The sequence below is a fragment of the Rosa rugosa genome, chromosome 6 (genome assembly GCF_958449725.1).
Source record: "Rosa rugosa chromosome 6, drRosRugo1.1, whole genome shotgun sequence".
Classification (NCBI taxonomy): Eukaryota; Viridiplantae; Streptophyta; class Magnoliopsida; order Rosales; family Rosaceae; genus Rosa; species Rosa rugosa.
This window is the reverse complement of record NC_084825.1, coordinates 50,030,173-50,043,373: the sequence shown is the minus strand read 5'-3', so window position 1 is coordinate 50,043,373 and position 13,201 is coordinate 50,030,173. Positions and strand designations below refer to the sequence as shown.

At 38.5% G+C, this 13,201-nt stretch overlaps 2 protein-coding genes across 2 annotated transcripts; one reads left to right on the top strand and one right to left on the bottom strand.

Annotated features, from left to right (window-relative positions):
• Positions 1–231: 231 nt before the first annotated feature.
• Positions 232–2,742, bottom strand: LOC133714852 (hypersensitive-induced response protein 4). Its single transcript, XM_062141114.1, has 5 exons — positions 2,489–2,742; positions 2,235–2,355; positions 2,028–2,119; positions 1,597–1,693; positions 232–871 (listed from the first exon to the last, which is right to left on the bottom strand). The coding sequence occupies exons 1-5, from the start codon at positions 2,681–2,683 to the stop codon at positions 501–503; spliced, it is 876 nt and encodes a 291-aa protein (XP_061997098.1). The 5' UTR covers positions 2,684–2,742; the 3' UTR covers positions 232–500.
• Positions 2,743–8,868: 6,126 nt separating this feature from the next.
• LOC133718530 (uncharacterized) lies at positions 8,869–9,907 on the top strand. The gene is made up of 2 exons (XM_062145387.1): positions 8,869–8,994; positions 9,099–9,907. The coding sequence occupies exons 1-2, from the start codon at positions 8,938–8,940 to the stop codon at positions 9,693–9,695; spliced, it is 654 nt and encodes a 217-aa protein (XP_062001371.1). The 5' UTR covers positions 8,869–8,937; the 3' UTR covers positions 9,696–9,907.
• The last annotated feature ends 3,294 nt before the right edge of the window (positions 9,908–13,201 follow it).

Here is a 13,201-nt window from a genome sequence, read left to right as displayed (position 1 = left end):
ATTTAGACCCAAGAATCCTACTTGGGCCAGTCCGATAACCACCCCTGCAATCCATTTACTATCTGAAGCAACCTAACCATGTAACCATCTATGTTGTTTTATTTCAAAAAACAAAAACCATGTAACCAAGAAATTCCGATAAAAAAAAAACAAAACCAACTTTATTTACAGCTCTATATAATGAGAATTTACTATCTGAAGCAAGCTAACCATGTAAACAAGAAATTCCGATAAAAAAAAAAAACCAACTTTATTTACAGCTCTATATAATGAGACTGCAAAGCATCATTCACATGGTGTAAGCAAGCACGCACCATGCTCATCACAGAAGAAATGCAATTGAGAACATATCCTAATCAGCATCCTTGGTCAAAACTTGATTTTAGACAAATGGACTGCCATAACATGTCCTATATGAAGACCCTAACATATCTGTGTGGCTTTGAGTCTAGCTGAAAAGGTATTTAGATGGTAACTTTACACAAAGGGCATGGCCATATTTAGTCAACATTGAGTTTGGCACTGGACGCTTCCATGAACCCACTGCGTATCTGATCACTGATATCTCTGATGTGGCCAGGACCATGAGGTATGAAGACTGTGGTGTTCTTTGACGAGTTCCCCAGGTCTTTGATTGTATCGAAGTACTGTGTGACCATGATAAGATCCATCACCTCCTTTGATGATGTGCCTTCCACCTTGCCTGAGAAGTTCAAGATGTTCTCCCTCAAGCCATCTGTGATTGCCTGCCTTTGCCTGGCGACACCAACTCCTCCAAGGTACTTAGCCTCAGCATCAGCTTCTGCCCTTTTGACCTGAAGCACCTTCTCAGCCTCCCCTTTGTATACATTAGCAAGCTGAAGCCTTTGAGCTGCAGTACAAATGTTTATTTTTTAGTGACAAAATAAAAAGACGCCTAAGCATACAGGCTAGACTCCTAGACAGTAACATATATAAATGCCACCAAACCATTGAATGAGAAATTTGACATGTGGAGCTGACCATGGAAGGCAGAGAGTTTCTATTATTCTATAATGACAAACTTTGGAACATATACTGGAATTCAATAATTAGTATAACATATTAGTATAACACCATATAAAAAATTATAAGCCAAACATGTCATCAAGAATCACTTGTCAGATGCCTAGGCATTATACACTTCTAGAGACCACACAGGAAAAAGAAAGATACATAACTGACCAAGTATAAGAAAAAGTTTAATAGCACTATCTGAGTATTGAGCCACACACATAATTGTCAGAATGACTTGGTATTATACGCTCATGGAGTCAGAGAATAGAACACATAGGGAAAAAGAAAAATACACAAACCACAGCAAATTGTTTTCCATAATAGAGAGCATAACAGCTAGTTGCTGTTCTTTGGCAGCCTCTTATGAGTCTTATCAGAAGAAAGGGAGATTGTGATTTTCATTGAAACAACTTTTTGAGTAAGTTAGGGTGATTACTTTATATCATTAGAATAAGACCTGAGAGCTCACTACATTCCATATTATAATCTTGTCTATCTAGCAAAAAGCTTGTTCGCAACTTGTGTCACATTACAAATAGAAGAAAAGATTAAGACAATTACCTGCATTGATCTCATTCATTGCCTTGCGGACAGAGGCATCTGGTATGATGTCAACCATCAACATATGCTCAATGCTGTATCCATATTCCCTCATAACCTGACCAACAAGTTCAGCATATGATGTTATAAACACTAGAGACCACATCACATTTGTAATGCTCCAATTCAAGGAAGATAACACATGGATTAATATCCTCTGAATTCTAAAACAACCAGGTAAGAAGCAGCAATGATAACCTAATTCAAACTTACTACTCATTCAGAGCATTGTGATAATAAGGTAATCTCAATCATATAACACACAATTTGTGGAGTACAGTAATGATTTCATCTCATAATATCATATATATTGCCATTCATCGCACTTAAAGCCCTAACTCACATTAAAGAAACCTAAACAAGCAAGTCAGAAACCAAAAGCATTGAATTACCTTCTCGAGTTCCTCCAACACAGATTTAGCAACCTCACCCTTCTGTTCAAAGACTTCATCCAACGTCATTCTCGGCACCAGAGCTCTAACCACTACAAAAAAAAAAAAAAAATAGCAACCAAAACCCCATTACTCCTCTTCAAAATCACAACCCGAACACGAAAACGAAAACCTAAAAACAAAAAAAAAGGCAAGAAATGTCACTACCATCAAACACATAGGCCTGAATCTGCTCTCTCGGGTTTTGCAGCTCGTAAAAAGCATCATCGGCATTCTCCTTCACCACCCGGTACTGAATGCAGCACACCAAGTGCACAAACACATTATCCTGCCAAATTTCCACAAACCCTAATTCAACAATCCACACATTCAACCACTCCAAAATCTTTCACAAAACCCTAATCTTTCACATTTCATAAACACAAAAGCTTGGTAGTAAAGAAGAAGAAGAAGAAGAGGACCTTGGTTTTGGTCTCGATTTTGACGTCGAGGGATTGGATTCTGGTGGAGAGGATTCCGGCGACCCATTGACCGGCGCAGGGGTTGAGGAGGTGGAAGCCGGGCTCGGCCAGCCGCTGGAATCGGCCCCACTTCTCGATCATGGCGATGCTGGCTTGGTCGACGCACAAGCATAAGAAGCAGCAAGAATTTCCCATATCTTGGATTCGAGGTCTGGTTAGGCTTTCGGTGTCGTCGTGTCGATTTGTGAACTGTGAGATTGAATTCAGATCGACCACGACGACGACTATTTATACGTCACGGGTTTGAGCGGTTGGGCTTTTTGGGGAATAGTCAATCTGGGCTCAGGAGGTTTTTTTTTTAGGAGGTCCAAAACCAAAAGAAGAAGATGGGTGCTTCTGTAATCCAATATTATTAGCCCAATAAAACATTAGTTGAACTAGGTAATGAGAGGCCAGGCCAAGCAGGTCCAACCATACCATCAACCCAAGGTCAAACTGAAAACCCCAAGAGTTTTTTGTCTTCTTCTGTATCAAAAATCTATTATCAAAGAGTCTAAATGAGTTTATGGCATGGAAGAATATGAATAAAAAAAGAGAATGGCATGTTTAGACATGTTGTGGGTATAGATTTTTTATGAAATTTTTTGCTTTTTGCTTTTGGCTTTTCGATTTTTTTTTTTTTTTTTTGATAAAAAAGACTGGTGCGGCTACCCTCAAGTTTTGATTAATGAAACTGTCGAATACAAAGGGGGGGACATTGAGCCTAAACCCCTTATTACAATAGACACCTAGAGAACATCCTGACATAATATCATGACTCTCTACTAAACAATCGTATTCAATTTTTTTTTTTTAGAGATTTCAATATTATTATATTAATTCAAGCACGTTATAAACATCATGTCTTAATTGGTGAGATTAATAAACACGACAATTTGAACAGAATTAGAGTTTTACATGGTATGACACCTATTTGGTACCTCCATGTTACATGATAATTTTAGTTAGAGTCTTAGAATGATATTGATAACTAAAATGTTATCATGTAACATTGTACACCGTAAAAGTTTTCCTTTTATTTAGACACCAATAATATAATCTTCTATCAAATCCTAAGATTAGCCCTTCTAGATAGTGAATACTGAAATATATATACGTTACACTAGATGTTCTATGGTTACAAGCTTTTTAATGCCCCAAACTCTTATTTTTTTTATTCTGGACTGCGAGAGTTATTTATTTGGAAAATAATTTGTGGTCTCAATGAGGCATAAGATTTGTGGTCTCAATCTTAGGTGTCATACCATGTCACCTACACACATCATCTATTTGTCAAATCATGTATTTTTATGTTTTCTTTTCATTACACTCATGCTTAGATTTAAACAACAATTTTTTTTTTTCTTCAATCAAGAATAGAAAAGATTTTTTGATTAAAAAAATAGAAAATATTTCATGTAATCCAGTCAACAGTCAATGGATTTGCACATACGTTCAATCACAATAGATTTGCATAACACATGTATGAATTCAACTTTTGTTAGGTTCTTGTAAATTTTAAAAATATAATGTGAAAAATACATATTCATATGATTATATATAGAGAAATTTTATTAACATATCTTTAATTATCGTTGTGAATAGACTCGAATGAGGATGAAAAGACGTCTGCCTTTCTCTCTCAACCCTAGCGGCGCCGTCAGGAGGCGCTGAGCATGAAGACGGCGAATTTTGTCGCCGGCGTATGGCGCGTCGAACTAGCTTCGGCGTCGTTTTTCTCCTCCTGTATTTTGTGTGGTTGGGTCAAAGCTTAGCTCCGATTTCGATCGGCCCTCTCCGATCCCTTACGGTAGATCTGACCCTAAGGGAGAAGATCTATACTGGGGAGTGCTTGGCCTCTTGGGCGGCTAAGGATGGTGGGACAGCATATGCTGTATGGATGTGGCCTCCAGGCGGTTTGGCTCGACGGTGGAAAATAGGTGTTGGTGGATTCACTCTGTCCGTTCCTGGCTTTGCTACTGACGTGCTTGGGTTGCGAACGTCGAGTTGTGGAAATAAAGACCCAGTTGGGGTGGCAGCCTGGCTTAGGAAGAGTGATGGTGGTACAGGAGAACCCTGGCTGAGGCTGATGGCTGAGATGGACAACGATGCTGGGCTGGGCATCAACGCTGACTCTAAGTTGAGACAAGATTGGGTGCATAGAGCAATTGGGCAGCCCAATATCTGCAGGAGAACCAAGGGTGCAATTTATGGTAGGGCTATTGTGAGCTCTATCATAAAGAATGTTGCTACAATGAACCAACCTAGAGGAAGTAATACTGATTCCGACGAGAAGACTACAAATAAGAGCCGAAAGAGCGACCTGATGCCGAGGTTGTTGGCTACTGAAGAGGTTGAGAAGGATGCTGGTTCCAACCCTCCGTGGAAGGAACTAACACTTTCTTAAATCTCTATGCTATTAGACATCTGGTCACAAGCCTTTTAAAGTAGGAATAATCTCTATGCGCTTTTCTAAGATGTTTCTAGTTGTTATTTGTACCATAATTGAGTGCTGGCAAGTTAGACTAGATGAATGATTTTGCCTTAGGAAGCGAGTTTTGTTCTTGCTTGGTTAGGCTTGTTTACCAGCGAGCGTCCCTCAGAATTTAATGAGTTTAGTATTAGCTTAGATAGGTTTTCTAGCTCTGTCAGACCAGTTACTTATGTAAGTTCGGTTAGACTCTGACCTGTTTTTTATGGCTTGATTACTAATGAAATCAATCCTATTCAAAAAAAAAATACACACCCCTCAAAAAAAATTTGGTCATTTTTCCTCCTTTACCCTCCATCTCTCTTTCTCCTATTTCCTCTCTCTACGGTCTCTACTCGGCCATTTTTCTCTTTCCGCCTCTCTCTTCTATCCACCTATTGATCTCTATTACCTCTCCCTCCAAAACCCTCTTCTCTTTCTTGTACGTTCTACCACACCAGCACATAACACTACAAAGATCTAGACCGATTCTAACAAGTGGATTGATGAATATATGCTACTATATCTTCAAAAGAAAATATGATATTGCGGTGACTATAACCGTTTTAAATTGTGATGGGTTATATGTGAGAAACACCTTTTTTGAAAGAAAAAAAAAATTGAAAAAGAAAATTGCTAAAAGGACAAAAGCTTTAAGATGTGATGAAGGTATTTGTTATTGGCTTGGTAGATCCAAAATAACAGTTTGGTCGTCTTTGGGAATCTTGCGGCCGAGCAGGGTTACACTACTAAAAAAACCTCAATCGCTTCGCTTTTTTACTTCGGCATCAATTGCCGTAGCAATTGAGACCCTATTACTACGGAAAATGTTCCGTCGCAATTACGCCTTATCATTTGCGACGGCAAATGTTTATCGTAATAAGTTTTTTATCAATTGCGACTCAATCTCGTCTTGCCGCAGTAAGAATTCTTTTTCCCTCGATTTTTTCTTTTAGTTTATGTGCCTTATTTCCCACTAACATCGATCTACAACCCTAATCTACAGCCCCAATTAGGAGGTTACTTTTTAATTTAATTTATAAGTTGAGAAGAGGGTTAGAAAAGTAATTTGAAATTTTACAAAATGTGGGATGTGTGTATAAAATTACTCAACAAAAAAATACCATTAAGAGCAAGTGCACCGGTGCTCTTTTGCCCAGGCAAAGTGAGGGAATGATGATGTGTTGACCAACTATTGTCAAAAACACTCCTCCACCGGTTGTGTTTTGACCAGCCAAAAGATGGCTTTTGATGACCCAGGCCAAGGAAAAGGGCAAGGCTGTGACTTTTTTCTTGCCCAAGTCATGGAGCTGCCAGCGCTGCAGGACAGGAGAACGTGGGTGACATCAGGAAGGCTGCGAAGAGACAGACGCGGCTAAATCCAAGGGTGGAAGACACGGCTAAATCCGGTGCGGCCAGACGATTTGCTCCGCCTGGGTTGCTTCGATCTCAGCCTGGGGGCAGCTTCTGGGCGGTTTGACGCCACAGAGCGGCAGGACGAGGTGAGGGGGGGGGTCCTTGGCCGGAGGACGGAGAAAAATCCGGGTCGGGTCGGACGAAACCCGCCAGGTCTGGTGCAGCTGCGAGAGAGAGAATCGGAGGAGGGGAAAAATGAAAAATGAAAAATTTTCGTCCTTTGAAACAAAATAGATTTTTTTTTTTTGCTATTTATAGAAAATTTTCAGATTTCAAAAATTCATAATAAATTCATACGAACTCCGAATATTGCGTTCCATGTATGCACGAGATCGTATCGACGATCTCTATAACTTTCATGAAGGAAGTTTTCCCAAATTATGTATGTGTAAAAAGTCGATTTTCGAGACCCCCCTAAAATTATATAATAATGAACAATGTTGACCGGGCAAGAAAAACAACGGGTGTAAACCCATGTCCAGTGGCAGTGAATAGTAACTTGACTGGTCGAATTCTTGACTTATCGACTTTGCATTTTCTTGACTACGGGTGCACTTGCTTTAAAGCTTTTCGTTTTGTGGTGTATAGTGATAAACAAGGAAGTACTTGTATATTCATGCATGCTAGTATGCATGCATGTTATAAACACGGGTACAAAACACCAATACCACTCCATACTCTATATCCAGTCTCACGTGTATAAATTCATGCATTTACCAAACAATGAACCCTCCTCATTTCTCTAGCTCGAATACACTTACGACTACAACACGACAAGAGACATGGTAGAATGAAGGTACCCAGTACTGTAACCATGTCCCTCCATGCATGCATAACATCCAACCAAGAACCTTCACTTCGACCCACTTGTTTATTCTTGCCCTCCTCGCTTCCTATCACTGTCTCAGAGCTCCCATGCTCCTCCATTGATTTAAAATGAAGCAGTCAATTTCGTCGGACCACGCAAGTCTCAAAGCCATGCATGCATCTCTGAGTAAAGTCTCTGACGACCTCGATCGATCGAGCTTTAGCTAGCAAGGGGATGCATGAGATCGACAGATAATGGGGCATCTTTTACTGCAAGTGACAGACCACGAGACAGAGAAATTGATGCATTATGTTGCTCTGTTATGAATGCATGTGTTTGTTCTGGGAAACCATTAGATCTGAGCTGGATCTCTGTTGCTCGTTCTGGGGGCAAACATGACACCTCTTGCAGTCTTGCATTATTATATATACATCTTGAAACAATATTCAGCATATGCTAATTAATAAATTTACCATCTTAAACAATATCTAATCATGTCATCGACTCAAACAATATATATCTAATAAAGTCAAGAATACTTCTTCGTATTTACATGTGAATAGGTATAATAAACTTTAATAAAAAAGAGGTATAATAAACTATATATCTACTTTAGTCTCTTTGAGGCATTTCATCAAGTAATTAGTAGCATCTAGAAAGAAACTTGCTAACATAAATCAATTAAGAAAGAGAATTGCACCCATTGTGCGCGGTACGTACAAACATGATTTAAGTTATGTAACGCTAGCTGCTAACGCACAATTCATCATTTTGCTTGCGTAGATAATATAAAGGGTTTATACATTCATATTTCATGGATCCACCTTGTAGTGGCTGTTTGAGGAATATGATGATCTTCAAAAGGTGATTTGAGTCGAGATATCTAGCTACCTAGTCTGCACGTACAGCCCGTACACAAGAGGACTGCATGTGCACATATGCTTTGCTACATTCAAATGTTAAATATAGATTTGCAAATCGATCGATGACTATAAGTTTGTTGGTTTCTGCCTCAGATAGCACTGCTCTTCTTCCTTTATATATAATCTAAATCACCTTACTTTGTCTTTACGATCGATGTTGGACATCAACAGCTAATTCGTAGGTGATTATTTGGGTCATAGTTAGAGCCAATGGTTTTGTCAGAGGCAAATAATTAAATCAACATTAAAATAACATAACTACGATCACAGATTTGGATATTTAGTACTCGTTATATATTAAACTGCTGCCTCCTGGAAGCTCATCCGGCCAATTCAGATCTTTTTTAGGTCAGCAGTACGATTATGAATCCGATCCAATGTGATCCTATCTAATTTTTGTTCGATTTCAGTCTCCCTAATAGTGCTAGCTTGAAATACTTGTCCTATTAAAGGGATGATGAAAGCAAATCGAATTCTTATCGTGAATGTAAGGCAAAATAACCACGAAATCCTTTTGCATTACAATGACTAGTTTAGCCAATAATTTGGGCAGACAAACAAGTACAATAAGGCGCGTAATTCCTAGTTGGTACTTGGCAAATTTGTTTTATATCTTTTTCAAACATGGCCAGTTGGATTGACACAGTGCCTGAGTGCCCTTGATAAGAATCCTATCCGGGGCAAGTGCTTCTATATAGATGCTTCTATGTCTATTTCTATTCCCAAGCAAGAAGCTAAAGATTGAGTTTGAAAGAAAAAAGAGAACTACCTACATTCACATAGAAGAACAAACATGGCTTGCTGGTCTGCTGAGAATGCCACAAAAGCCTACCTCAAATCCTTGAAACTGGTTTGTATTCACATCCATTGTCCGCAAATTCATTAACCCATTTCAGATTTCTTTGTATCGATTATTTGTATTTGTTTCTTATTGTGATGTTAATGTTTATGCAGGGCCAAAAAGCAAATGAGCCAGATGTGGTTGAGTTCGTTTCAGCACTAGCCGCAGGCAACAATGCACAGCTAATGGTTGTGGCGTGTTCCGGTGCAGCTGACTACACCACACTTGCCCTGGTTGAGGCAGCACAGCAAACCGGAGGGCGTGTGGTGTGCATTCTCCGTGGCAATGAAGAACTACGAATGTCTGAGAAAGTCCTTGGCATTAAAAATGTGCGTCACATTGATTTTGTGATTGGGGAGGCCCAAAGTCTTGTGTTGAACTATTACAAGGAGGCTGATTTTGTGCTGATTGATTGTAACCTTGAGAACCATGAGGGGATTCTTAGCGCGGTGCAAATGGGGAAGAAGCAAAATGGGGCAGTTGTTGTGGGGACTAATGCCGTTTGCAAAGGGTCGTGGCGGTCCGGTGGGGCGAGGACTCAGTTGTTGCCTATAGGAGGAGGATTGTTAGTGACAAGAATCGCTGCTAGTGGTGGTTGTGGTACTATTGAGAGGAGGAAGTCCCAATGGGTTGTGAAAGTTGACAAATGTACAGGTGAAGAGCATGTTTTCAGGGTCAGGTTTCCACGAGGGAAAGGGATTCAAGCATAGGCTTAGTTGATTACTTGCATCATCAGTTGATTGTGTCTTGGAGAAGACTTGATTTTGCTTTCTGATCATAAGAAATTTATAGTATTAGATATAAGTAGTTTATGGATCTTATGATTCAGATCATGGAACTTAATTGAAATGTGTATAGCAAATGAAATGTACATGTAGTAGCTAATAGATAGTACTATAAAGTCTATATTTGATTGAATTTGTTTTGGGAGCATGTGTCTGAAATTAGGATGATCCTCTTCAATTCTTTGGGGCACTTGACGAAAATGACCCCCCTAACCTCAAATTCCCCTTATGAATTAGGGTTTTCTGGAGGAAGAGAATAAATGAACTAAAATGTCGATATTGGCCTAAGCTTGGTTTTGGAGGGGAATCAGATTGTTTCATATAGTTTTACGTCACTATACAAGTATATACAGACTTGTTGTACAGTAGAGTGGAGCTTAGAGAGGAGAAAAAAAAAACTGGTTGCTGACTTGTTCTTCCTTCAAGACAGAAATTGATGAAAAAGATTTAGCGTTATTCATAATAACCAAGTTGAGGATACTACTCTTAGCATTTCATCAATAAGCAAATTAAAGAAACTAGTGCCCAGAAAATGATAGTTGAAACAATATTTACATATACACATCCCAAAACATACAACCTAAATGGTGATAGTAGACGAGTTTTATTATAAACTTTTTGTCCATCAGTCCATCTAATCCCAATTTTGGTCTAGATAGTACTGGGATGATCAAAGATGGTCTGGGGAACTCAAGGTACATAGGGTTTGGCGGTTTGCATATCTAGCTACAATGAGTTAATTTGGCCACACTGCCAAAATTCCTTGTGGATTTCACAATAGCTCTGTTTTTCGCAGATACTCTGCGATGAAATTCAGGTTGCACAATGCTCATTTTCAGGCCCAAGAAGGGCTATGAGGATATCTAGAGCAAGGTGGTTCACCTTCTTGAGAAGAGTGTACCACTACCAAAATGGGTCAAGTTCTGATCTTGGATCGATCCCTTTTAATTCTAGCACTTGGGTGATGATGGAGTTCATAGCTTTGGACCTGATAAGCGTCACGATAATTACCCTAGCTGTTTTGGAGAGGGAGAAGCGGGCTTGGCCTATAAGAATTTGAATTGTTGGGTATGATATAGGCTGTATTCTCAATATGCTGCTACTAATTGGTCGTTACAAAGTAGTTTATCTCACTCAAGGAGATGGTTTCAACCTCTCGGATATAACATAAATGTGGACTATCGATCAAAATAAATAAATAAATGTGGACTCCTTTGATAAGGATCCGACGACCATTTCTTAACTCCCTAAGCGGAGATATAAGGAAGTTAACGTACACCTTTCCTCGAAACTGATGGCAATTCAGACATTGTAATTGGAGGAAAAAACAACAAAAATAGAGATTAAAATTACTCATATACCCTTCAAAATATGCCACATGTAAGACACTGTAACGGAGTTAAGGACTCTATGTACTTATATTGGGTCTTAATTTTCCTTTCTATCTCTTTACTGATCAGAAGATTTGATGACGGGTTTGATATAAATCCGAAGTTAATACAGTTATAAGAATTAAATCATGCAGTCTTATTCTTATATTTGAAATTGATATACACGACGAAAACTTACTTGATTTTAAGAACCAACTATAGATATGAAGTTATTGTAACAATCATTTTGAAATTTTTTGGAGAACATAATGAAATAACTCTGTCCCAACCTCTAATTTAAGGACTTAGGTATAAAATTGAGTCTCGTCTACTAAAGAAAAAGCAGAGAATTTAAATAGGGCATCTATTGAATTTTCAATGCACAAGTAATGTTAGTTAGCATGAACCACGCCGGCCCAAGACCAAGGCAGCCAAGGGGGTGGCCTTGGGCTTCAGTTTGGGAAATGCCTCATCTCAAAATGCCCTATCTATAAAATAAAATAAAATAAAGTCAGAAGAAAAAAGATGTAGAACTGTAGTCTGTAGTCTGTAGTCTGTAGTCTACAGCGAATGTTTGAAACTTTCCACTCGTACTTTTCCTCCTTGCACTCAAGCATGGCTAGCTTAAAGTTGGCAGTGATTGGTTGCTATAGGTGATGGCATGATGCTGCTACTATTTTTGAGTTTTGGCACATATATCAGTGTAGAAGACGACACCAAGGCCAATGAAATCAGACCCATGACTCAGTGAGGCTTCAAAATTAATTTCCTCTTTTTCTTTTATATTGGTATGAGTAAAACACCCCAAAATTTCCCCTTTCTTCATCACTCTGGGATTAGAAAAGACAATAACCAAAAGTTTTGCTCTCATTTTCACCAATTTGGGCAAAAATGGAACGTTGACCGTTGATTTAGGAATTTCTGATTTCCCTATGCTTCTTTCAAAGATAGATGGTAATATTTCTTTCTTTTATGTCTATTTAAGTCATTGACAAACTCTCATAAACGCACACAAGCGAAGAAGCGAAGAGCTCTTTCTCAACGGTAATTTGAATTTTTGAATTCCATTCCCTGTTGTAATTTTATAATAAAAAATGTGAAACAATTGTAACAAGCTGTCAAGGCCTCGAGTTCCATAGATAGTGGTTAATAAAATTACGTTATACTGTTCTTTATTTTTTGGGAAAGGTTGAAACATTGCATCTTCTCTTTGTTTTTGGTTGGAATTTTTAGGAATAGAGAATTTTACCTTAGGCCTCACTTTGTCACGGGACAGAACCACCATAGCGCTTATCAATTCAGAATAATTGATAACTAGTTTTTTAAAACCATTACATAGTTCCTGCTTCAACACAACAAACTGCTAATGGACATTTAATATACCAAGGATTGCCTAATATTCCATTCAGTATTGCCAAGGATGCCTTGTAAGTATGGTAAAGAATTAGAGCGGTGTTCATTAGGCTTAACTGTTGACATTGTACTGGTGAGCGAGTGCCTCAAAAGGTGCCTAGCTAAATAGAAATCTACAGCTCATAGTTTTCTAAATAATAGATCTACAGACAAACCAAGATATATATTTTTTAATCAAAAATACTACCCTTCAAAACATAGGACCAATGTTGATGAAGAGCGGAGAACATCCTGCCTTCTCAAAACAAATAAAACACCAATAGATATGGAAGAAAGACTCCCATTGCCGAAACAAATTAAGAAATCATCTAAAATGAAAAATAGGAGGAGCTGGTTTTCATAGCTATAGCAATCGATCAGATTTTCTAATTCTTCACAATACAACTACATGTATTCTACTGTGAATCCTCTTTTTGGAAAAAGGTTACTGATCGATCAGAGTACCTACGAAGTTAAAAGCATGTGAAAGGTAGAAAACCAACCTAGATATTCCATGGCAGTAGACGAATACAAAAGCTAATCTTCCGAAAATATTCATACAGTAACAATGGTCATATATCATTAACAACAAAGCCTTAGTCCTGGCATGAGATACATCATAAACTCCTTTAGTTATCCACTGAAGTTAGCAGTTGGAAGCATCAAACG